At 35.4% G+C, this 26,353-nt stretch overlaps 4 protein-coding genes across 5 annotated transcripts; 1 reads left to right on the plus strand and 3 right to left on the minus strand.

Annotated features, from left to right (window-relative positions):
- Window positions 1-1,495: 1,495 nt before the first annotated feature.
- LOC102616185 (protein LHCP TRANSLOCATION DEFECT) lies at window positions 1,496-2,973 on the minus strand. Its single transcript, XM_006493894.4, has 2 exons — window positions 2,613-2,973; window positions 1,496-2,065 (listed from the first exon to the last, which is right to left on the minus strand). Exons 1-2 carry the CDS (start codon window positions 2,874-2,876, stop codon window positions 1,808-1,810), a joined length of 522 nt encoding a protein of 173 aa, XP_006493957.1. The 5' UTR covers window positions 2,877-2,973; the 3' UTR covers window positions 1,496-1,807.
- Window positions 2,974-4,139: 1,166 nt separating this feature from the next.
- LOC102616476 (hypothetical protein) lies at window positions 4,140-6,575 on the minus strand. Its single transcript, XM_006493895.4, has 2 exons — window positions 6,335-6,575; window positions 4,140-5,378 (listed from the first exon to the last, which is right to left on the minus strand). Exon 2 carries the CDS (start codon window positions 5,265-5,267, stop codon window positions 4,788-4,790), a length of 480 nt encoding a protein of 159 aa, XP_006493958.1. The 5' UTR covers window positions 5,268-5,378; window positions 6,335-6,575; the 3' UTR covers window positions 4,140-4,787.
- Window positions 6,576-10,926: 4,351 nt separating this feature from the next.
- Window positions 10,927-15,900, plus strand: LOC102616766 (microtubule-associated protein TORTIFOLIA1). Its single transcript, XM_006493897.4, has 6 exons — window positions 10,927-12,046; window positions 12,276-12,467; window positions 12,914-13,013; window positions 13,088-13,707; window positions 13,795-14,670; window positions 15,525-15,900. The coding sequence occupies exons 1-6, from the start codon at window positions 11,342-11,344 to the stop codon at window positions 15,720-15,722; spliced, it is 2,691 nt and encodes an 896-aa protein (XP_006493960.1). The 5' UTR covers window positions 10,927-11,341; the 3' UTR covers window positions 15,723-15,900.
- Window positions 15,901-16,218: 318 nt separating this feature from the next.
- Window positions 16,219-24,932, minus strand: LOC102617268 (DNA polymerase I B, chloroplastic/mitochondrial). Of its 2 annotated transcripts, XM_006493898.3 has the most exons (12): window positions 24,564-24,931; window positions 22,903-24,067; window positions 22,515-22,706; window positions 21,048-21,754; window positions 19,909-20,323; window positions 18,979-19,074; window positions 18,401-18,493; window positions 18,144-18,329; window positions 17,856-17,948; window positions 17,548-17,760; window positions 17,382-17,471; window positions 16,219-16,748 (listed from the first exon to the last, which is right to left on the minus strand). In XM_006493898.3, exons 1-12 carry the CDS (start codon window positions 24,641-24,643, stop codon window positions 16,587-16,589), a joined length of 3,492 nt encoding a protein of 1,163 aa, XP_006493961.1. In that variant the 5' UTR covers window positions 24,644-24,931; the 3' UTR covers window positions 16,219-16,586. The 2 variants fall into 2 exon arrangements, with proteins under 2 accessions (XP_006493961.1, XP_024949528.1); XM_025093760.2 differs by lacking the exons at window positions 16,219-16,748; window positions 17,382-17,471; window positions 17,548-17,760 and having other exon boundaries at window positions 17,922-18,053; window positions 24,564-24,932.
- Window positions 24,933-26,353: the final 1,421 nt, after the last annotated feature.

The following is a 26,353-nucleotide window of genomic DNA, read 5'->3' on the forward strand; positions in this document are numbered from 1 at the left end:
TAATCTTAATAAATTGGTTAATTTAAATTCTAAAATATCACAACTTAAATGACTATTTTGCCTTTATTTTCACAATTAATTTTGATATCTCTTAATGGGAGGGAAGAAAGAGGTGATTAAGAACTAGTATGGATATAAGTGGTAAATATGGCATCTATCAAGCTTCCTCCTATTTAATATATGTTTACGGGTTAGATGATAAATACGTGTCTATTAAAGAAGTAATGAGAATACTCTTACAATATCAGAAATTTCATTTAAAATCATACGGTATATATAGAGTTGAAATAATTGTTGTATAATTAGTTGAATGATTGTCATTTTGCACAATGTATTCTGAAAATGCCTTGTGGAAGAGGAAAGCATGAGAGAAATGATAGTACATGAAAGCGTTCACGGCAGCTCTATTTGAAGGGCAAATAATATTTCATTTGGCGTCAAGCTTTTTCTCTAAGGCAATTCATCAAACACTTCATTAGTTTCATCAAACGCCTTCATCTTGATTTCATATACATCCTTATTAAGTACTTAACCGCGATAAGTCCATGTTACTGTCTCAATTGATCAGGTTCAATCACTCTCTCTCTATCTCTCTCTCTCTCTCACTAGAAACAAGTGACTGTGTTAAATTTACAGAGTTTGGATTATTAATAAAATTAAACCTCTGGTCAAATGGCAATGGAGCATTCCTAAGTGATATTGTGTAACAATAATGTGGGAATTTCTTTGAGGTGACCGACTAAAATCGTTGGCAACGCAAGCGTATTTACTCCGATTGATGGCCAAACTTTTTTTTTTTTTAAAAAAAAAAGTGTACAAGTAAAATTTTTGTGTTTTTTCGTCACCCATTAAATGGGTTTGGCGTGATTTAGCTGCATCCAAAATGAAGTTAACATGATTTTGATAAATAATTGAATTTGCAAGATGAAGTCATGAATTATGCTAATTGTAAATGCATTACTGAATGAATCAGATAGTAATTTATTGAAAACTCCACATAGATAAACTTTCTAATTTAATTCTTGTTACGACAATCCTCCAAAGTATTAACAATAAGTGTAATATTAGAGCGACAATCTCATGTATGATTTGCTATCACATTTTATTTTTAGTTAAATAAAATATCAAATACTAACACTAAATCATATGTGCCAAGTAAAATTTTCATTCAACAACTCATATGATGTCGTGTCGGTTTGTATAAAAGAACTTGTGGCTAAATTATTATGCTACTAATGATTATGCTCTTAAAATATAGCTCAGTAAATCAAAATGTTCTTTTTATTCTATCCATTCAACTTGGCGTCACCATAACAGTGCATTATTTTAGTAGAGAAGAGAAGCTAAGAATTTTTCATGGTTTAAGCAAAACAGTAGTTTGTGTGTGAGTTTGAGATGTAGTATGAGCAGTGAATGAAGCAAAGCAAGAACATGGACCTTCTTGTGCCAAACAAAATATTACAAGAATCAAGCAAATCAAGAACAGGGAGAGGAATAGGGTCCTAAAATACTTTAGAATTTCCTCGAGTACAAAAGAAACACACTCAATCAGGTCCATCATTTTCATCCAACACAAAAGTGATCAATTCATTTTCTTGATACATGATGCCAATACATATTATCTGAAATTACTACTATGAAATAGCTTTGGCTGGGCATGATTGGATAGACAAATAATGTCCATAAAGATGACTAATGACCTCATGAACTTACCAACAATCGTACATTGTCAAATTTGCATATTACATGTGGGCAGCAATATTTCCAAATATAAAAACTAGAATCATAATGATCAGAATGAGTAAGGTCACGCCTTCTGTACTGAAAAATTAAGAATGAGGTCCTTGATTTCTTCACTTGGAGCTCTTTCAAGAGCAGTCCTTCCATCTGCATCCTTGACGGTATAGCTAGCTCCAGCTCTCAACAGCTCTTCAATTTTCGGCTTGTCACCTTCCGAGGCAGCCAGCATCAGTAAGATGTCAACGGGATGGATGTTCTGGCTCAGAAGAGCCTCCATCTTATCATATGTACCCTCAACAGCAAGCATCCCCATGTAGTTGAAGTACTATAAGACAATACAGCTTCTTCAGTAGTCGACAAAAAGAAAACCTTTCTACGATCCTAATTGATATCGTATTTTCTTTACTTCCAACAAAAGCAGTCTAAGACCTTTTCATTCATACAATAGTTTGGTTGAACAATTAAATCATAATGAGCAAAAATCAGTTTAGCCAAGCATAATTAGGTAAGTTTATAACCATTATGCTACCTTTATGGCAAGTACATATGGTAATTCTTCAGGGAGTGGCAATTCTACTACAAATTCCAACTTCAGGTCACAATTAAGAACGTAAAACTTTATATTCTTGTTCTTTTCTGCTGCAGACATCCACATTTTGTTAAATTTTGTCATACCACACCCTTGTAAATGTCAAATAAAGCATCCCATCAATTTAAACTAACCGAAACTACATAATTTATTCACACATCTTACATCTAAACATTTCAAGGCCAAAAAAAAAAAAAAAAAAATTCCACAATAAAGAAATTTAATCTATAAATAAAGGCATCAAATCTACACGCGAATGGAGAGTGAGAGTGAGAGATAGAACCTGCTCGACATCATCTCTATCAAAATCATCCCTTTTTTGGCTACCATAAATCCCTGCATTTTCAGCATCAACACCATTTTTACCAAACTTGAACCAGCACTGAGCTCTGGACCCATTCGAGGGTCCTATTCTAGAGGGTCTGAAACATTTCAGATTATTTTTAGTACCCAGAAACTGGGAACTGAACTTTGTGCAAGAAGATTGAGAATTCGAAGGTTTTGAAACAAAGTGTATGCTGGCCGTAATGCACGGGATTGAAGCCATAACTCAAAATTTTTATCTCTGCAACTTTGAAACCATATGAAGCTGGCTTATCACTTCAGTTTCTGTTTACACGTGTGCAAAGTGCAGTGTAAGAGAAAAATAATGATAAATATGGTGTGACTTGTATTCACAAGATCAATTGGGAAATATGATATGGACCGTTGATCAGGCTGTTTTAATTTGCCGCTACTTATCAACGACACAGATCAGATTATATTGGGCTGGGCTAAACATATCACCACAACAGTTCATTGAACCAAGCCCAACTTTGCTTCACTAACACTAAAGGTGTGTTTGAAAGTGAGGTGCTGTAACTTTTAAACTGCAGCTGCTGTAAAGTAAAAGCTATAACTTTGGAGTAAAAGTTGAAAAATTTTTTTTGTTAAGCTACCAAAATCCAGCTACAAGTGTTATCAAACACTTTAGTAGCTGGGCACCACACTCCCAAACGGACTCTAACTCACTCTCACATTCGTTTGTTTTTATTTTATTTTTTTCGGGTTCTCGTAACATTTTTAATTGGGAGATAGAAGACACTTCTCTGATCTCTGATCTCTTTAAGAAGCCTGATCTAGTGTATGCCGTTGCATGCCTGTTGCATATGCTATGGTACGCGACGGCATGCGTGATGAGTTTCTATTGGAGGATCTTTGCTATAGGGCCAGCACATCCAATGAAAGCTCGCCACATGTGCGCGACGGCTAGATCACATTCCTCTTTTAATACTGCTATTATCACTTACCAGTTACCTCTACAGATTTTATGATCGACTCAATACGATAACATCCATTACTGATGTACAGCTGCAATGGGACAAAGGGCTTTTAAGTTTCAACAAAACTGGGAGGTGGTTCTTTATTTACATTTACTCTTGCCTTACCACTCAACTGTACTACTGTAGTAAGAGCCCAGGAATTGAATCTTTTCACATTGTTGATCGGTCAAGTATGAAGGCTTCAAATCATATTTTTCCCATGAACCCTGAAAGTAAATCATCACCAAACTGTGCCCATTACCGTAAAGCCATCAAGTTGCTTCGCCAAAATTCAACCCTACCCTCTTCCTTTTTCATTTTTTTTCCCTTGCCATTGAAGGCACAAATAGGAAAATAACAGCTTGCTTAAAATGGTCATGAATGAGCTCATCCTTCTTTTAAAATCTGACATATGCAACCATCTTCGCTTAACTTATCACCAATTGTGATTGAACTTGTTGATATCACAACTTAAATGTTCACCTAAATATGTATCTAGACAAATGACATTGTGTAATTAAAAAGGCACATATCTTGTTAGAAATTTTAAATGTTTTTAACTGCAGGCACATGAATACAATGACTGTATACATGTCACTATCCAAACATCCAACTAGCTCTGGATAAAGAACATGAGGTAAAGAATTCATGTGAAAACACTATGTATAATAAGGCCAATGACCAAGTGATCCAGACTCGATGCAACTTCCCCACCATCACTAGACCCAGAAGCTTCCCACTCTTCATCTACAATCTTCTTTCACTAAAAACAAACAGAACATGTATAAATCCAGCAACTTCACCACTGAAGTTCCTGAAAACATGGCTGCACCTGCACACACTCCTGTAGAAGTAGGCACTAGAGGCACTGTCGGATCCCTCATAATGAAAGAAATTGAGTACTTTAGCCAGCTTGAATTACGCTGCCAAGATGGCTCACACAGGCCTCAAACTCATGTTACAGAGATGGCTTCATCTAGTAGTCACTGTGGACCAACTGCTACATCTGTGACAACAACCCAAAAGAAGAAAAAGAGAAGAGGCAACAGGTTGCCAAGCATATGTTCAATGGTGGAAGTCCTGGATAAGAGTCAGCCAATTGGGATTTCAGGTTTCAGTTACAGGAATCTGAAATCTGATATGAAGAAGCTGCGGGCTTAGATAATACTCTCAGATAGCTTTGAGAATCCAAGCTTCTTGAGTTTATTTGTTATAGGATTAGCCCATGCTCTATCTGGTTGCCCGCATCTTATGTCCACAATTTCAACAATTTTAGGTCCTTTCTTGTTGGTTTTCTGCCCGTTAGCTGTTCTATCCGGCATTTTATTATCAGACCCTAGCATTGGGACCCGATGAGTACTTTTATCGTAGCTTTTTGTTTTCTGAACAACTTCATGGCTTTTGCGAGTAGTATTGTTGCTGCTGCTGCTTGTACTAGCTTCATCTAATGATTTTCTAGGTTGTAATTTTTTAGCACCGGTAGCACCACAAGCAACTGAAACAGGTGGTGTTTGAGGCGTCCGAGGTGCAGGTTTAATGGATTCCAGTTCCCTAGTCATCAGGGAACTGATCGTTCCAGTGGTGCCAACTTTGATGGATCCTCCACCGCTCTTGATAGTTTCTAGTGTATGAACCATGTTTCTCCACAAGTTTCAATCAGAAGTCTAAGAAGAGATCTTCCAAAAGATGAAGTTCTTTGCCCTCAATGCTCGCTTGGAGAAAGATTGCAGACGAAAGCAATTAAAATCCTGCAAAGCAATAACACCACCCAATGCATGTAGATTTGAGTTGTATTTTCTGGTTGAAATGTAGCTCATATTCTTAAGATTAAAGTTATTTTTTTTCCCCAAAAAATGATATAATTACACTGGCAAAGTATAAAGCTGCATATTGAAAGAAAAGCCGGATAATTCCCCGTTGATTTTCCATAAGCATGTATTCTAACTAACACAGCTTAAGTATATAGTAAGAAAGTGCAAGTCCTGCATTAAGGCAAAAAAAGCAAAAGAACATGCAATTACCCTAAAGACTGATAGATTTCCTGGAAAAGGCAGAATGAAAAAACTCAGAATAATGACTTCAAAACTGGTAGAAACAGGAAAAACATGTCTAGACTGAAATGCGTAAGATTTTAACATACAAAGAAGAACATTCTAGTCGAATAACTGCAGCTTGCAAATGAACTCCAGCAAAGACCTGTTTAATTCACAGCAACTTGACCGGGAATAGGATCATTAACACTTTCAACTTCCAGATAAACAAATCAATTAAGTCAAGGTCAAAATTGTCTTTATAAATGTTCTTCAAGTTTCCAAGCACTAAATGAAATCTAGGTTGCAACTGGGAATGCGAGTCAACCATTTTGTCTGAATAAAACCTCAAATTTTGCATCAGAGCAAACTTTCAATTTCTTTAATAATAAAGGGGGGAAAATCCCAGGTCAAAGGACAACAAGAAAATACCATTCAATCAAAACTTAAGTTATAAATTAAGGAAAAGTTGGATATATGCACAAAGAAAACAAGATATAAACTGGCATCAAATACCCAAAAGCCCAAAAACCTCAACAACAAAAAAAAGAGAGCATCTTCTCAAAGCTTTCAACAACCAAAAACTCATAAACATGCCATCAATCATACAAATACAGCATAACCGAACAACAAAAATTGAAGCAGACCATAAAGATAAAGATTTTAAAGCATACCCAATACAACAATCAAGACCACTATCATTAAACTTGAGCAGCTCAGCTTGTTTGATGAAGATGACAGAAGCAAATGAAAGCTATTTGCTAGTAGCTCACCCACTCTTTTTTCATTTTGTGAGTGAGATCTCAGACTACTTCTACAGTATCCAAAAAGTCTAAAAATCTTCACATGTGAGATTAGATAATGACAACTTCAAGAACATATGTAATCTAAAGTTACAAATTCCTGTCTGTTTGTACCGTGTGTATTATATAATGTGTTAGACCAGTCAAGGCACACCAATCATGGTGCAGTGAAAGTCATTAACAATAACCCCCAGGCATTTGCTGGTAGCTTTCATTAAGTCTTTTAAGAATTTTATTTTATTTTTCTCTTGATGCTAATATTACGTCCAGGGTAAAGATTAAATAATAATAACAATAACAACATTTAAAAAAAATTCAATCTCATTCACTAACCATCAACCTTTACTTCTTATTAATATACAAATTTTAAATGACCGTATTAATATTTAAATTTTAAATGACCGCAAATGCAAAAAGCATATAGTAGGAGAAAAAAAATGAACTTCCATCTAAAAAAAATCAACACCCAATACATTTCGGATCCATTTGGAATTATTTTGTCAGAGGCTCAAAAGGTAAAAATTAATTTTGGTGTTTGATAATTTTTTTTTTATAAATTATTTTTTGTAAGATCACCCAATTTTACACTAGATTTTAAAAAGCAGAGGAATAATAAATTTTCAAAATCTAATTTTGAGAATAAGTTTTATATTTAATATAATTTTATATATATTATAAAATCCAAAATTATCCTTATCAGTTGTAAAATAAAATTACTGATTTTGAGGATATTATTTTTATTATTATCAATTATATTGAGATAACAAAATAAACAATAACACTAATAATATAAAATATTTAATTTAATTATTAATTATTATATACAACAAAAGATATTATATATACATATTTATAAATGTGTAAATAAATTTTATTCTATATTATGTCTAATTCAATCATTTATATTCTTACAACAGTAAAATAATAAAATTTACTGAATATATATGACTGTTTTTAAAATTTATAACATTTTTAAAACTAAATTTTACCAAACTTTTTTTTTATTTTCTTCATAATTGATTATTTTTACGACATAATTAACAATAATTATTTTTAAAACTATAGCATTATTAAACTGGTCCTTAATATTTTCAAGTTGGGTTGACAGAGAAAATAATAGATGAAAATAAGAAATATTGGCAATAACGTGAATACGTGATCCCCGTTTCGTAAAAATAGTTTTACAATTCTTGTCGGTGCACATAGTGAAGACTTTTTGTGGCAGAACATCTACGTGCTAAAAAGTGTGATTCGAAATTTATTCAAATTATAAGTACTGATAAGTCTTGGCTTCTCAACGCATGGACTAAACTTACGTTATTTGACTAGACTAGTTAATTTGCTTAGGGTCAGTTTAGTAAAATTATAGTTTTTAAAATAATTGTTGTCAATTTTATTATCGAAATAATCAGTTGTAAAGAAAATTAGTTAAACATTTGATAAAATTTATTTTAAAAGTGATATAAATTTTAAAAACAGTCAAACGTATTATGTAAATCTTACTATTAAAACTAATGTAAGAATATAAATGACTAAATTAGACATAATGTTGAATAAAATTTATTTACACATTTATAAACATGTACACAAAATATTATAATAATTGATAGCTACAATAAATATTTTATATTATTAATTTTATTTTTATTTTTTTATCTCAATATAATTAGTAATATTAATAATCTTTTTAACTTTAATGATTTTATTTTCTGATTAATAAAGATAATTTTAGATTTTTATAATATATATGAGGATATATATAGAATTGTATTAAAATTAAACATTGAAAACCTACTCCTTTTTGTTTTGTAAAATCTGCTATAGGATTGGATGATTTTACCAAGAGTGATTTATTTATTTTTAAAAAAATTTATTAAACACTAAAATTAATTTTTAGTTTTTTAAAATTATTTTTTAAGACTCTCAAAAGTAATTCCGAATAGGGTCTTAGTCAAAGTTCGAAGGTTTGGACATTACATATTTGTACTGATATGTATTTCGAAGTATCATTGCAAGTCTCACCCAAATAGATCGAATTGTAGAGCAGTAACAAGTTCAGAAGAGGGAAGGTTGATGCAGTAAAGTCTAAATATAAAGATCAATTTATAAATCTTCGACATGTCTAAAACTCAATTCTCATCCAAATGGGTCTTGTGTACGTGCGCGGGGCTTGACTTGTTCGGCAAAGACAAGGACTTTGATTGAACTAGATATAACTTTTTTTTTTTTTTTTTTTGGGTCAAATTTTGAATATTTTAACAAGATGAAACTTATAGCCTCAAGTCTTTTATTGTCATACTTGTTATGTCGTAGACTGCTCAAGGGAACCCTTAATATAAGGGAAAAGTGATGTTTTGGGACTGCTCAAGGGAACCCTTAATACAAGGGAAAAGTGATGTTTTGGGCTTAAAACTCTTCATAATATAAAGGGAAAAGTGATGGTTAAGAGCCTGAGGAGGATGGTGGGTTAGTTTGATTGCTCAACAGAAAAAGAGAGTGAGGTGTTCAGAGAGTTTCCAATGCCTAGCTCAATAATCTCATATTAAGAAATAAAAAAAAAATGGCTAACTATACTTGAGTTTATTTTAGGTAGACCTATAACTACATGATTCTTTTTTACCAGTATTGTCTTGAAAAAAAAATGGCATAATTTTCTTGGGATGTATCTTTGACTTCACATACAATACCAAGAATGATAAATTAATTTGACGAATTTCCAGAAAAAAAAAGATTTTTTATGATTTTAAATTTCAGAGGGTCCTGAACGTGGATTCCATTTTCCTAAAACCAAATCTGCAAGAAATCAGGAAGGGTGGAATCAATCATTGCAACAATAACACTTAACCAACAATCTTCCCATAAATCATGCAAAAATGTTAACAAACACAAGAACCCATGAATGAATAATTCCCACCAACAAACACCTAAGACTCTTAATTATTCTAATTCATTGAGTGATGTAAAGAAATAAGAAAGAGGTCCCACCTTTTATAATAAAGAAAATGTTAATTTTTCCGGGTCAAACCTCAAATTATTTCAAAACGACGAGTGATGTAAAAAAATAAGAAAGGGGTCCCACCTTTTATAATAAAGAAAATGTTAATTTTTCCGGGTCAAACCTCGAATTATTTCAAAATGACGTCGTTTTGGTTTTTTTTTTTTTTTTTTGCTTGCATGAAACGTAGTCGTTTGAGCTAGTAAAAACAAAACAAACTAAAGCAGAAAAAAACGCAGAGAAACAGCTACGCTATGCAGAGAAATAGTTACTCTTAGCTCTTCCTCTTCGATTTTTCAGCGCACCTATTTAAGCTCTTTCTCTTCGATTTTTCAGCAGTTGTTAATATTTTCTGACATAAGACTAAGTTTCGGCATTTGCACAAGCTAAGGTAAGAATCGAGTCCCTTTAAACGAGCTGCATGCCAAATTTACGACTAATATGCTTAATCTACCGCCAATTCTAAAGCACAGAATGTTCAGAAAATTAAAAGCAACAAACGTCATACGTTCCCAATAGTGGGATCAGCTAAACTGGAAAAGTACCATCACAATTCCAAGCTCAACGCTTTTTTTTTTGGGGCTGTTGTACCAAATTTATAGGACATATAAATACAATCAATCATCTATTATCCTCATTTCGAATTACTCAAATATCTTCGTTATTGAAAATGAGACAAAAATTCAAAAAGAAAATTTAATACAAACTTGACAACAAAAATGAGACAGAAAACGAAGAGGACAAAATGAATGACAAATTTTTCTGGTGAAACGAAGAGGACAAAACGAAGGGGGAAAGATGAAAACGAAGAGGAGAAGACAAAAAAGAACAACGAAGAGGAGAGCTTTTGCTAGGGTGAAACGGTAGCGTTTCATGAAGAAATCAAAACAGCATCGTTTTGATTTAGTTTTCGGAGTTTGATCCGAGGCAAATAACAGAACTCCTATAATAATTGAAATTTCACGAACTTGTAAGATCTCGATCGTACATATTAAGTAATAAAGTTAACGGTTTCTATCGCTTGATCAAACTCATACTTTATTATAGGCTCTACATTTTTCAGTTTTTAAAATTTTTTAAGACGATACACAAATTTTAAATTTCAAATCCCCTTCCCGTTTAATAATAATAATAAGTCGTTAAGACTCATGCAATACTCCACATATATTTTTTCCTTTCCAAAATTTGAAAAAAGAAAAATTACCGCTAGCCTTCGTTAATTTGCAAATTCACAATTTCGCATGAAAGTAAATTTCTTTTTCAGATAATAACAACTAAATCCCTTATTGTTTATAATTTAAAGATGATAAGGATTAAAAGTTGTATCAGGAGCAACCGAGCAAGGGACTTATTTGATATAAACGGCGACAATCTATAATTATTTCTGGAAAAGTAAAAAGTATAAGATCCCTGATGTTATTACCCCATCACCTAAAACTAAAAGTAGTATTTAATTTTTTTTTTTTGGGGGAAAAAAAGAAAGAAAGAAAGAAAGAAAGGTGAAATTACAGATCTATCTGGTTTTGAAAAGAGTATCGTGTTCGCTTCACCTGGGTAACAACAGCAGTAAGTAACAGTAACAGATCTCAAAATATTTGGTTTCTTCATTCAATTGATGCATGAACCCCACACTCATCACACACCAACAAGCAAGCGGCAAGCCTTAGCTCTCACTCCATCTCTTCACATTTTCATCATCTCTCAACTTTCCCTCCTTCTGATCATGCGAAAGTTCAATTCTTCTCAGTGCAGTATTGACGTTCATTATTTATTAACAAAACCCATTTTATTTTCGCTCTTCAATCTCTTTATCATCAATGTGTGTGTCTAAATCTTTGTAAAAATCGATTTTGTGCCGTCCATCCATTCGATAATAAGCCACAATGAGTTCACAACCGAATAAGTTTACAAAACCCGCAAAACCGACAAGCCAAGGCCAGCAAAGTTCATCGGCAAATGCTTCAAGATCGTCTTCTTTGTCTTCCCACTTGGCCATGGTTGAAATGAAGCAAAAAATCCTCACATCTTTGTCAAAACTAGCCGATCGCGACACCCACCAAATCGCCATTGAAGATCTTGAGAAGACCATTCAAACTCTCTCTCAAGAGTCTCTCCCCATGCTGTTGAATTGCCTCTACGAATCCTCTAACGACCCCAAACCCGCTGTGAAGAAAGAGTCTGTGAGGCTTCTGGCTCTTGTGTGTGAGCTTCACTCTGAGTTGACATCCACTCATGTTACTAAAATTATATCCCACATTGTTAAGAGATTGAAAGATAGTGATTCTGGGATGAAGGAGGCGTGTCGCGATTCGATTGGTTCGTTGTCTAAACTGTACTTGAATGGCAAGGAGGAGAATAATGGAACCGTCGTGGGCTTGTTTGTTAAGCCTTTGTTTGAGGCAATGATGGAGCAGAACAAAGGGGTGCAATCTGGTGCTGCAATGTGTATGGCTAAGATGGTGGAATGTGCCTCCGACCCACCTGTTGTGGCGTTTCAGAAGCTGTGTGCTAGGATTTGTAAATTGTTGAGCAATCAAAATTTCATGGCCAAGGCTTCTCTTTTGCCTGTTGTCGGGAGTTTGTCTCAGGTTTGTACATAGTTTGGTTGTTAATTTTGGCAATTTACATTTACCGGCAGTGTACATTTTTTATTTGGTTGGTTTGTTGTGTGGCATTTTGCCTGATAGTTGTGCAGTTTAGCTAGCCTGGAGGCAGCAAGAGAATGAATTAGCTAGTAAAACTTTATACAGTTTAAGATTTGATATGAGAAGAGAGTAAGTTCTGGGTATGTGACAATGTGTTCACTTGTTGTTGCAGGTAGGAGCAATTGCACCTCAGAGCTTGGAACCATTACTACAAAGTATTCATGAGTGTCTTGGGAGTACGGATTGGGCAACACGTAAGGCAGCAGCTGATGCATTAAGTGCCTTAGCATTGCATTCAAGCAATTTGGTTATAGATGGAGCCACTTCTACACTGACAGTGCTTGAGGCTTGCCGATTTGACAAGGTAGCTTTTTGGTTCTGTCTGCATGGACATACCTGGTCTAGCCAGTAGTCAATATTTGGTGGGATCATGTTTGGTGGAAAAGAACTGGAATATGTTGGATCATTTGTTAGGAATTATAAATAATTCTACTGAACATACATATCCTCTTGATAGAATGTCCATACTAGGTTATATATTTCAATGAGCAAAGAATTTAACAAGCCATACTAGGCATGTTTTGGAAAACTAACAAATCTATGTGTGGTGAAAGGAAACTTTTGACTGCTTGGCTTCTCTCAACTGGTCCAGAAACTGTCCTTGACACTTGCATGTCATGCTCTTTGCAGCTGTTTTAAAAAATTGATTTGTAGTTTGTGAGTAATCCAAGAAATTTGAAACTAGGTTTGTGTTGAGTGGGCAGTTGTCTTGGGGGCTATTTGTCATGTTGAATTGATAATCTATTTCAGATAAAACCTGTCAGAGATAGTATGAATGAGGCACTGCAATTGTGGAAGAAGATTGCAGGAAAAGTGGATGTGGGATCAGATGACCAGAAGTCTTCTCCTGGTAAGATGTTAGCTGTATTTCTGTCCAAAATGTAATATTTTTTCACTCTCACAGAATCTCTTTGTAAGTTCCAGGTGGCAAAGCCCCCAAACCAGGTGAGGACCTGAAGAATTTGAATCCTAGTGACAAAAGAGCTGAGCTGTCAGCCAAGGGTCCACTCAATGGTTCTTCCCCTGCTTCAGCGTCTCTTACCAAAGGAAAAGCTGGAAACATTTCAGAGAAAGCAGTTGTGATTTTGAAGAAGAAAGCACCTGCCTTGTCTGACAAAGAGCTAAACCCAGAATTTTTCCAGAATTTGTCAAGGGGTTCAGGTGATTTGCCAGTTGAAGTAGTTGTTCCTCGTAGATGTCTCAACTCTTCAAACTCAAACAATGAGGAAGAATCAGACCCAAGTGATTTGGATTCAAAAGGAAGGTCAAATCGCATGGGAAACAGCCAGACTGATGACTTCTCCGTTTCTCTTAATAATAAACATCGTAGCATTGACAGAGGCACTGCTGGTGGAAATGGAAAAGACCCAAGAATGAGGGCACCTGATGTTGAAAGGGAGTTATCTGGAAATCGTGCTGGTTTCTCTAAGACTGATAGCCAAGCTGAAGGATCTTTTATTAACAACAAAGGTAATTGGTTGGCTATCCAGAGGCAGTTAATGCAGTTGGAGAGACAACAAGCTCATCTCATGAATATGCTGCAGGTATTCTTGAATTTCTCACAAGAAAATGGCTCCTTGACATGCTTTTATTATTGATTTGAATCGTAAGATGCTTATCCTATATTGCAGGATTTCATGGGCGGGTCTCATGATAGTATGGTAACTTTGGAGAACAGGGTTAGGGGTCTTGAGAGAGTTGTTGAGGACATGGCACGGGATTTGTCAATATCATCTGGTAGGAGAGGTAGTAATTTCGCAATGGGGTTTGAAGGATCAAATAATAGGTCGTTAGGCAAGTATAATGGTTTTGCTGAATACTCCGGTACCAAGTATAATGGGCGGACTCCGTTTGGAGAAAGATTTGCCCAATCTGATGGAGTGGCTGCAAGTACCAGGGGTAGGGGCCCTTCTTGGAGATCTGACATGTCTGATGCTTGGGATTTTACTGCATATGGTGCTTCCAGAAATGGACAGCTTGGTTCTAGGAGAGCTCCAGGTGGTGGTCCTGTGGATAGCAGATCACCTAAATCAGAACATGATAATGATCAGGTTGGTGGCAGGAGAGCATGGGATAAGGGGACTGGACCTGTCAGGCTCGGTGAGGGGCCTTCTGCCAGAAGTGTCTGGCAAGCATCAAAGGATGAAGCTACCCTGGAAGCCATTCGGGTGGCTGGGGAAGACAGTGGAACATCTCGGTCTGCCAGGGTTGCTATCCCCGAATTAACTGCAGAAGCCATGGGTGATGACAATGTTGGGCAAGAGAGGGACCCAATCTGGACTTCTTGGACTAATGCAATGGATGCCATTCAAGTGGGTGATTTGGATACAGCTTATGCTGAAGTTGTGTCTACGGGGGATGATTTCTTACTTGTGAAGCTAATGGACAGATCGGGACCTGTTGTTGACCAACTCTCAAATGAGGTAGCAAATGAGGTCTTGCATGCTATTGGGCAGTTTCTACTAGAGCAGAATTTGTTTGACATTTGTCTGTCTTGGATTCAGCAGGTATGAAGCTTTTCTTACTATTCAGTTTCTTTTAAGCTGCTCATTTTGGAGTTTTTTACATCTTATATGCACTTCGTGACCTTCCAAATGTTAATCATTGGAATCTGGATTAATTAAGCATGGGCAGGAATATGTAAATTATGGATGCAAGGATTTTTATAAACCAAGATTTTGTAGGGGCTTTAGGTTCTTTTTAAATATTTTAGAATCCACTTGATTCTGTTTCGGCAAAGAGGAGAGGGTAGCATTTAAATGGTATCACTACTGTACACATGTTCTCTTTCTTCGCTAGACACTAAAAATGGACTGATTACAATCACAACCGTTGCTTGCAATGAGTGTCACATAGATGGCATGTGCATTTGAAGCAAAAAATTGCTGTTAGAGATCATGGATATTTCACTTTTTGAATATGATCTGTGACGTCCCTTCTGGTTTCAATTTTATAAATGGAGGCTGCAGTTTTAAAAGTGTTAGTGGACCTGCGGTGTCCTTTTGACAAAGCTATAGCTCTTGTATGTACCTCCCATTCATGTAAAATATTTTAAAATGAAAAAATAGAGAGATACTCGTGGTTTAAATCACATGAGCCCGACCTTAATAGTTAAATCAGTAACCAGATTTCAAATCAGCCTCAGTTTGCAGTTGATTGTTACTCCTCCAATAACTTTGGTGAAGGGGCTTTACTGGCTGACTATGTAATATAATAGGATACTGTGACCTCTTCTTATTCACTCTCCTTTCTGGCTGATTTACTGAACAGGATACCAGATTTCAAATTATTGTGTTGTACTCCCACAATATTTATTGACAGTTTTATTTCTTTTTTTTTTCCTTTGGCTGTGTACTTTCAGTTGGTTGAACTTGTGCTGGAAAATGGACCTCACGTCTTGGGCATTCCAATGGAATTGAAGAAGGAGCTCTTGCTAAATTTACATGAAGCTTCTACGACAATGGACCCACCTGAAGACTGGGAAGGTCCGGCACCTGACCAGCTTTTGCTACAACTAGCCTCAGCCTGGGAAATTGAACTGCAACAGTTTGATAAGTAGTTAGCTAAAAGGCCTATTGGTGATTTCTGTATTTTGTATGCCAAACTTTTGATTGGTTTGCTTCCTCTGCCGCTCTGCCCATCCTGTATTTTACATCGATGCTAAATGTACATTCCTATGATAGGAAGACATAGTTTGGCATCTTGCATCAATATATCAATTGTTTCATAGTGCTTGATTTTTGGTATATACTTAATTTATTTTCATACAACCCACCTGAATGGCATGTATGGCAAACATAGGGAGAATGGGATACAATGAATTTATGCATTCATTAGACACTATTCCATTTTTATTTCTGCACATTCTTCAAACCAGTGATTAGCTGATGTCATTTTGCAGTATTGTGAAAAAAGTTGCAGTTATTGCACAATGAAACTTCGTACGAGGTCATCAGAATACTGCACTAGCTCAGACAGTGACATGTATTTTACTATGATTTAGTTGCTGATAGTAGCCATATTATCAGTAATGGAAAATGTAGTAGAATGGAATGTAAAATAATCAAAGCTGCACTTGCATTGGATGTGAAAATTTACAGAATACCATTTCACTAGTCTTCTTACAGCAACACTCCAGAAATTCCAAAAATCTACTATACACTTGGTACAATTCTTTACACACCCTCATCTTGGTTACAGTTCTTAGGTGCCGTAAAAACATCAGAGCACACTCCATGGCACACCCGCCCTTGGCCAAACTGGCTGCCGTGATTCATCAATAGGGAAGACATTTCACATGAACTCAATTAGTTAGCAGTGATTCCCTAAGCAATAAAATTTAGGGAATCGGATGCACTTATTGCATCAACATAGAAATCTATGCCTTTCAGCCAAAATCCAGTCTGTTCCTCAAATGAATCATCTATTTTGCAGAATACCAGTTTTGAGCACACTTAGCATCAACAGATAGGTCAACTCTAAGATTATTCTTCCCATTGAAGGGTTTGGACATGCATTCGACAACTATGGCCTTCGCAACTTCAGCCGACTCGCTTGGACCTTCTAAGATTACTTCATCATGAACCTGCTTTCCAGACAGTAATCAGTTTTTGCAATAATATTCATAACTGAGTCCATTCAAAAGCGAAAGTCGAAGGAAATGAACATGTAAGAATTCCAGGAGCACGACAGACCAAGACAAGACATGAGTTTAATAGACTCGAATGGGAGCATATGAAGCTAAAAATTTTCTGTCTTTGCACTGCTATGTAGACTGCGGTTTTAAAATCTGCTTTACCAATTTGTTGGAAGCAGATCACGGTTAAACCAGAGATGATAACAGTGAGAAAACAATGGAAGATAAGATTTTTATATATGCGAATTTGAGATTACAGAAACAAAGTTAATATAAAGTTTGATCTTGGCCAAGACAACAACTGCAATATGTAAACCAGAGTCCGTGTTTGATCTTGGCACACCACATTACATAGGAATCCCATGTTTGGTAAAATCTTCTTGTTCACATTATGGTGTATTTTATGGTGAATTACAATACACCACAATGTGAGCAGAGCTGCATTACGGTGTATTATAATACATCATAATGCAGCCTTGAAGATTTACCAAACATGGGATGCATTGCATTTGCTAATACAATCCCCTGGCAAGATACAATGACAATGATTGAAAAGAAACTAAATGAAAAGAAGAACAAAACCTGTAAAAGCAATTTCCATCCAAGTTCTTTCAAACGTGCATTCTTTGATATTTCTAACATGGCACACATGGCAACATCAGCAGCACTACCCTGTGACAATCACCCAAGTCTGTGTGAGAGAGAAGAGAGAATAAAACTTAGAAGTGCAGGATGGAAAAGAAAAAACCTGCACTGGTGTATTAATAGCAGCCCGTTCAATATGATTTCTTTGAGAACGTGTGAGAGACTTTATTGCTGGGAATCTCCGAGCCCTTCCTAGCAATGTATGAACATGATTATCTATGCGGGATTCTTTTTTTCGAGCTTCTTGCCAAGTAAGAACTTCTTGTCTTTCATTATACCAGAGATCAACTGTTTTCTTCGCTTCTTCCACGGAAACCTGAGAATAGAGATAGCAGCCACCATACATTAGTGGATCAACTTAATTATTTGAACAGTGAGAGCTACTCATTTAGGTCAAGCAGGCAACCACACCTTCCAATCCCGAGCAAGGCCCACAGGAGTTTTTCCATACGCAATAGAAAAATTAAGCATCTTAGCTTTTCTTCTTTCAGAGGCAAAGGCATCCTGACACAAAGTTTGCAATTCAGTTGGAACCAGCTACCATAATCAATTATTTCTCACTACTTTGCTAAACAGAAGATTGTAGCAAGTACTAACTGATTACTTGTTCTGCCAAATGGGAATCAAGAAACTAATTTACTTGTTCTGCCATTATTAGTATACATTCATACCACATTATAAGAAGATTCTGAAGATTACCTTCAATAATGGAACAGGGGGTTTATCTTCACCATGCCATTCAAGCAGCACTTGCCCTGTTTCAACAGCATTACGTATATGTGGATACATATTCATTGCAGTCCTTGAATGGAAATCTCCACCAGCTTTGAAGGCATCCAACATGCTCTTACAATTGGCGAGATGTGCAAGAATCCTAAGTTCCAGCTGTAACATGAATAGAAATTTAACATAACAAATTAAATTCCATAAAAAAGCTCATAACTCAATCAATTTACCTGCCCGTAATCAGCAACAATAAGAGAATTTCCAGGTACAGCTATGAATGCCTGACGGATCTTATACCGGTCCTTCTCCAAAGCGGGTTGATTCTGATTTGAGAGTGAAAAAACATTAATAATCAATAATCTCTATCATGTTAGGGAAAAAATATGATGAATTCACATAATCTCATTTTATTGTTTTCAAATGTCATAAATATGACCACTAAAGAATTTCAATCCAGACTCCAGTTCCACATGCTGTGTACACAATTTTAAGGAAACAGGGATGCTTTTGGGGTTGAAAATTGGAATTACTCAATCCCATAGGATTTTAACATAGAGATGCACTTAGATTTGCAAGCTATACGAAGTAAAAAGGGCTAAGGGGAGCTTTAATTAGCTTAAGAAGTAAATATGCTTTGCTTGAGTTATATAATGACAAGCACCAAAAGCAATTGTGGATCATTCAAAAATTGCAACCCTTAATATCTTCTGTGCTAAAGCTCTAACAACGGGAGCAGTTACACACACATTTAAAAATAATTTTTGAGATTAAATTTATTCAGATTTATGAATGACAGAGAAAAATTGACCTGCAAATTTGGCCTCCTTGCTGACAAGCGCCCAGTTTCTGTGTTGATATTTAACGAACAATGAACACGTCCATTCTTGCCTGAAACATTACTCCCCTGCGGTAGAAAAGAACAATATTATCTCCATAAGTTTAGTGGAACAAAATTTAAGGAAAAACAAAGAAAAGAAATGAATATTTAAATCAATTAAGAGAGGAATCAATCGAAAGAAAAGAGGATTGCCTCTCGAAAATCCAGGTTTTATCCTTCTTGAGATCTGATAGTTAAATGCTTCAAATGAAAGGTTTTGATTTCAAACCATGCAAGTGCTCTGACAGACCGATTCTTATAATTCATGAGATAGTATCTAGTATCTAGGAAATACACTAGCAAGCTAAACCAGAGAACAATGAAGAAAAAATGGATAAGAAGCATGTAAAAGATAAGATTTCCAATAAAAAGGCAGCAGTATTGAGAGCTCCTGCTATATAGACTTTTTTCTTTTTCTTTTTTTTTTTTTTAACATGGAACTCAAAAGTGTATTAATGAAGAAAAATAAAAAAAGGGAGTGGACCAGTTGTCCACTAAGTAAGCAAAAAAGAAAAGCTTTAGTACTATAAAGACTAACTGATATCATATATCAGAATCATGAAATAATGTTGCCTGCCCATAGAATATAAAAAATAAGAGAAGAAATCTGCAAGATAACTATGCATCATTTCATAATCAAATACAGGTCATAGTTAAGGATTCAAAGCTTTCATGTTTATATATCCTAATTATTATTATTATTATTATTATTTATAGGCAAATAGCAGACAAAATATTGAAGTACAGTGGTACACATAAAAACAGCACACAGGCACCGCATATAATCTACATGCAAATTGTTTTTACAGTAATATGGAAGATCAGCATGCAAAACTGGTAAAATAAGGCAATAGAAATCACCTGCAAGGGAAGGATGAAGTTGGATATCAAGGAGTCAATAGAGCAAACTTCACATAAAGCAGAAATGGCATCACAAGCTTCCCTTGCCTCCTGCTCTGTTGCAAATATCTTGTTATTTGATGCAACTGCACCCTTGTATTCTGTCTCTTCTGTACATCCAGAATCATCCAAGTCATGAGCCCCATCCACACAATCATACTCTGCAGAAATGTTCCTAGCTAAGGTCTTTAAAGCGTCTCCACCAACAGAGGGCCAACCAGTGGCCGTGTACATCTCAGTTGGCAGATCAACGCCAATGCTGCGCAACGTGATATTGCGAAATTTTGAGGGAGTCTTCTTGCCTTCTGCAATCACTCCTTCAGTGTTGGGAACTTTGAAAATTCTCTCAATTGGAAGACTCTCTGAGTCATCCTTGCTAAAATAAGAAATAAACACATTAGGAATCCAAACCTTTCCCCAGCCCCATTCTTGAAGTCATATAAACCGACCTTTTTTTCCAGTTAAAAGAAAAAAAAAATCCTATTCCCCACGCAGAGCTTGTGCAGACATGATAGTTTCGCTTTCCAACCAACATTAAAGTCAACTAAATGCTGTCTATCTATAGAAGCCTATTGAAAATTGGAAATTAAGAAAATATGGCAACACAATTTTCAAAGCCTGTAAGACACGTAAATCCTTCAGCTATAATAAATCAGTGAATTTGGAACAACTTTCTAGTCTGAAAGAAAACCTTTTTAAGGGCATTCCAGAATTCATTACAATACTCTAAGCCTCAATTACTCGGAACATATTATAGTATGTAAATTTCAGGATAAATCAAAGGATATCATCCCTCAATGAGTCTTCTCTGGTATCAAAGACACCAATTCTTAATTGGAAGGAGATTTTGAGCTGATAAGTAGTCAGAGTCAAAGTATGGTTTTGATGTTTACCGGATTTCTTCAAGGAACGGACCTAAAATGCATTTCATTTGCAATATTCAACTAAATATTATGCAACTGTATAAGGCTATAAGCAAAAACATTTTACTTCTGCAACAGTAATCATTTTCATAATACAATGCAACAAAACATAATTATCATCTACAACAGTTAAACCAAACCTATTTTGCACCCATACTGGAATTATTAGTTTAATACCTGTTAGGCTTGCCACCAAATAAAAGCTGGCGCAGTTGTGTGTCACTTCCCACGTTCATATACTTAGCATCAGGACAATGCTTAGATGCCCATTTTCGGAACCTGTTAACGGCAGCTTCTTGCTCTGCTCTGGCCACCTTCTCAATCTCAGAAAGATATTCCCGATCCACCAACATCCCCTCAGTTTCCATTTTAACTAGAATCTCACCAAATGGTTGCCAGTATTCCTGATAAAAGTCAAACATGGATTTTCCTGGAACTGGTTTCCCATCAAGTTTCCATGACATTTCTAAAAGTTTTTTTTTCAAGCTCTTATAAAGTTTCAGTGTGTTTATTGAATCAAAGGCAGAATAAGAGATCCACAACTCTCGCTCCTCTCTTTGAAGCTCTTCAACAGGAGCAATGGTGCTTATTTTGCCTGCAGATCCATCCTTTTTCAACTTTCTCCTGCCAAAGATATCTTTCATTGATATTTTGCCCATGAAACCCTCATCTGTGTTGCCCATAGACATGTCTTTCTGATAAGCTTTCTTATCCTCAGACATGACTTTCCGATCACCTGTAAGTGCTTCAAGACTGTACCCACCCTCTGTGCGTCTCGATGAATCCCAAAGCCGTGCCATATGCATTGTGTCAGCATGAAAACCAGAAACCTTCAGCCCATAGTTCTCAAGGACATGGTTATCAAAGCTATAGTTATGCCAAACCTACACAAATGATAGCTGACTCTGTTAATATAAGATCATATGAAAAAGCAGACGACATAATTTTTTTTTTCTTTTTTGTGATCCAAGTAAACTAATACGGAGTAAAGCAGTTTGTTTAGCTAAGTAAAGGAAATTGGATCAGTTAAGTCTATAGAAGGTGGAAACAGCTAGAAATCCACCATAAAAAGAGAGAGAGAGAGGAAACAGCTCTGCAACTGAGCAGAGTATTTCCTTTCTTTGATCGGCTTACAACACATTTTCCTCAACTAACATAGATAGCTATCTAAGGGGGAAATTGGAGTTTTAGGTTTCATCAAATCAATGAACTGTACCACATGGGTAGGAGAACATAGCATAGATGTAGAGGCAAACTTGTAACCCAGTAGACAGCAATGGGAACCCTAACTTAAATTGGAAAAGAGCAACAAAACTTGAGGAGAAAATGCACAGCGTAGGCAGTCACCCTAAATCTTAAACCTGTCACTGCAAAGCAATGACAATAAAACTCCATCTAATTAAACCATAATATGTGAAAAATCAATTATCCAGAAATTTACTAAAGCGCATAACCAGTTGCAAGTCCAATACTTGAACCGTGCACCAATCACAAAATGACTGGTGCTGATTATCAAAGAAATATCCGCCAACCCATTTCTCCATACTGCTAACCAGATGATAAATATTCTAATTAAAAAAAGCGTGCATATGAAAAGGACTATAAACAAGAAAAAGACGTGGTGAAGGGGGAGGAAGGGTTCACCTTTTTGATGGATGGATCCTCAAAAAATGGAGCAAATTCATTCAAAAGGTCCCTGCCACCACCATCAAGAAGATCAACCCAGATGCAGGACTTCCCATTTCCAAAATCTGCTTCTGGTCCAGAATAAATACTGAAGCATATCACTTCTCCATGATCAACAGGTGTCTCTTGCTTCACATCAATTTTGGCCACCTATAAATATGCTATAATTAGATTCCTGTATGCACAAAACTAGGGTATCTACATTGAGTAAAATGTGTGCTTCTATACAGGAAGACATGCAAGGAAGAAGTAAAACAGAAGGCAACTAAGTACATCACTCATTACCTGCCAACCAAAAAAAAAAAAAGGTACCAATTTCAACTAGAAGAAGAAAAGAACAAAGTACCTCAGTATCACATGCATGGACAAGATGCTTATATTTGTTTGTAAGCATCCATACAACCTTCTTTGCGGCAGAAACATTATCAACAACCATAACATTGCTGTAGAAGCTAGCAAGTTTACTGCGAAGAATCTCGAGTTTTTCACTATTTTCATTTTCTGAAGCCTTTTTGTTCTGGCCAGTACCTTCTGCAGCATCATTCTTAGGATTCTTTTGATTGCTTCGCTTAAAACTAACTAGTTTTGGAGGAGGTGTATAGGAACTACCATCTTCAAAGCACTCAATCTCTGAGTTCCTGAAATCTGACAAGTTGGGAACTGTCAAAACAGTGGCTCCTTTTCTCTCTTGATATTCTGCAACTTCCTTTTCATATCGCAAGCACTCCATATTAGTCATCTTGTCCAAGGGTATTTGATCATTCACAAAGTCTTCGCTTTTTTCTTCACTGCCAGTAACTTGTTTAGTAACAGCCATCACAGATCCAGGATGATTCTTAGGATGGCCACCTACTGCACCATTTCTGAGATCTGCTAGTCCCTTAAAAATGGGCTTCTTCTGCTGCTCAAATTTCTGAAAAAAATGTGGCTTAGAACTCATGATTGGAGAATAGAAACTACTGTCTTGCAAGCACTCAGTCTTTGATGAAGTAAGTGATCTGTTGTGCTTGGACTCCAGTATGTTGATAACAGTAGAAATGGCAGCTCTTTTTCTATCTTGAGCTTTTGCATCTTCCTTCTCATCTCTCGAGCTCTCTGTATTTGTCTGACAAGATTCTACTTCTTTCATTACATGCAGTCTGGTCGTTTCTGTCATCCACCCTCTCGAACTGTGGATAGTATTTTTTGCAGAAAATGTTTCATTGCTGAAATTAGAAGGATTAGGACGATAGAAGGATGCAACCTCCAGAAATTGTTTTCCATGAAGTTTTTCTCTTTTTTCATCTATTTTTGGCAGATCAAAAGTTCCTTTCGAGGAGTAGTTTCCTTCAAAACTGTTGAGATCTTGGCAGAAAGGGACCATCTTAGCTGATGAAGCACCCACCGAAAGTCTATAAGCATATTTTTTAATGGGAAATCTCCTAGCATTGTTAAAAGAACTATAAAATCGGGGAAAACTACTCGACATCATAATGTTGGGAAAGGTAGTGTTCGTTACGCAGCCTTCTCTCCTGAAATTTTTTTCAATGGAAACAATATCAAAGGCAGCAGAAGGTCAAGCAACCATGATAATATACAAATTGCTTCATGCCAAGTAAGAAAGGGAAACATCTCAAACAGCGCCAATAAGAATTTAGAACCGTATGCACAGCTCAAATCCACTGAAAGCTGAACATCAGTACAGGATGACATTTGCAACATAACATATCATATCATAATCACACATAGCAACAATATGGCAAACCAAAACCCAGTTAACAGAATTAAAATGTGGGTGTTACATAATCTTCAAAAGTCAAAACCCAGATAGCAAAAGCTATGCACGCAAAAATATAATCTCTTTAACTTCTCCAATTGAACAAAGCAAAACTGTAAGTGGGTATCAAATAACCCTAAAAACTCAGAAAGCAAAAGCAATAAACAGCACAAAAACACAACAAATAATTTCATAATATAACAAATTAGAGCCAAAATTATATATATATATATAAAAGAATTGAACCGAACCTTTTAAAAGAAGTGAGAGGGACATTAGGAGAGGAGCAAGGAGACCACTTTCTGGTGGTGAGATTCGGGGAGACTCCCATGACCGTTATCAAGTTCCCAACTTTTGTTCTGCTAAACAGCAGCTTGTTGCAAGCGGTGCTTGTGCTTGTAAGAGCCGTTTTGAAGGGTTTAAGAGGGGGCAGAACGGTAATAAAGGTGGGATTTTGAGGGTGGGGTTTAAGAGTGTGGCGGGTCTGTGTCTGTTTCTGTAGCTGAAATACCGAGAGTGGCCATCAACGGTCAGAACTCAGCAGTCGGCACTACTTAACGAGCCAGAGAGTCAGCGACAATGGTTATAGCTAAAACCCTTACCCTTCGTTGCACTGGCGCCTTCATTATTACTTTTTTATTTTATTTTATTTTTCAATTTTTTGATTTTGGGTAATTTGTCAAAATCGCCCTTCAGGTATTGCGTATTTGCAAAATAGATGTCAAGCATTGTTTATTTTTGAAAACCCTCTGCAAAATTTTGAAGTTTGACATTTGTTAACTGGTTAAGAGTAAAATCAAAGAAATACTTGACAAAGTGAAATACTCAAGTTTTGCGTATGTAATCATTCATAATTATAATAAGTTATCATTTGTTTGAGACTAAGTTTAATTTAAATTCTTGGATCCTTAGTATAGTAATATTATATAATCATAATAAATATCAAACCAAATTCAGTACGTTAACACTTTCTCTCTTAATTCATTTATAAAAACTGTTAAATAAATAGACTAATTACATCTCTTTGCTCTTTCTTGATAAAATCTAAGCCAAAAACTGTCACTTTCGAGGTAAAATTGAAACAAAAAAATGAAAAATAAAGAAATATCATGTTTCTAATTTTCAAATCAAATTAAACGCAATGGTAAGTCAACAAATAAAGAATGGCTCATTAAAAGACTATCAATTTTGTTAAACACATTTTGATTGCAAAAGTCACTGTCTATAGACATAAAGTATTTTTGGATTTGGTTTTTCTAGTGGATCTAAAGAAACTAAATGCGTTTTTTATATGACTTATTTAATAAATATAAGTAATTATTTAATTCCATAAGCTATTTTTAAATTTATTTTTGGTATTTAAATTTTTTAAATAGAACTTTTGAATATTAAATAAGTTATTTTACTTCTATTTGTAAAATCTCAAATTTTAGGCTTTTAGAGTAGAAGTTTATTTAAATATTAAAATGTTTAAAAGATCCTCTATTTATTTGATAATCTTATTTCATTTATTTCGTAAAATAATTTTAAAAACATTATTTATTAAAATAATTTTATAACTTTTATTAAATGCTCTTATTGACAACTAAATAATTAAAAAAATTTTAAAAAAAACTCTACTTATAAAAGTTTTACTAACAATAGTTCTACTTAAATAAGTTTCATTTGAAAATCTATATTTAATGAAGCTTAAAAGTATCATGATCATTTATCATTATGTATTGGTATGAATTTTGCTCCTTTTTTTTTCCTAAATTGTTTCATATGTACTTTTGCAAAGATTTCTCTCTCTCAAGTCAGGCCTTCATTGTATCTAACGGCGTTATGATACTTTCTCAGTTAAGTGATGGTCAACAAAAAATTTAACAGTCAACAAAAAATTTAACAGACGACAAGAGGATTTCAATCAATAAAATGGCTTTTTCCATCTAATTGCAAATAGATCATACCTCAGGGGAGATTACTAAAAAGTACGCACAAGATAACAAACATTTTATACAGTCACTGATGTCGACTTTGCCACGTGGGTAATTGTCATGTG

This window comes from Citrus sinensis, chromosome 9 (assembly GCF_022201045.2).
Source record: "Citrus sinensis cultivar Valencia sweet orange chromosome 9, DVS_A1.0, whole genome shotgun sequence".
In the NCBI taxonomy this organism is placed as follows: Eukaryota; Viridiplantae; Streptophyta; class Magnoliopsida; order Sapindales; family Rutaceae; genus Citrus; species Citrus sinensis.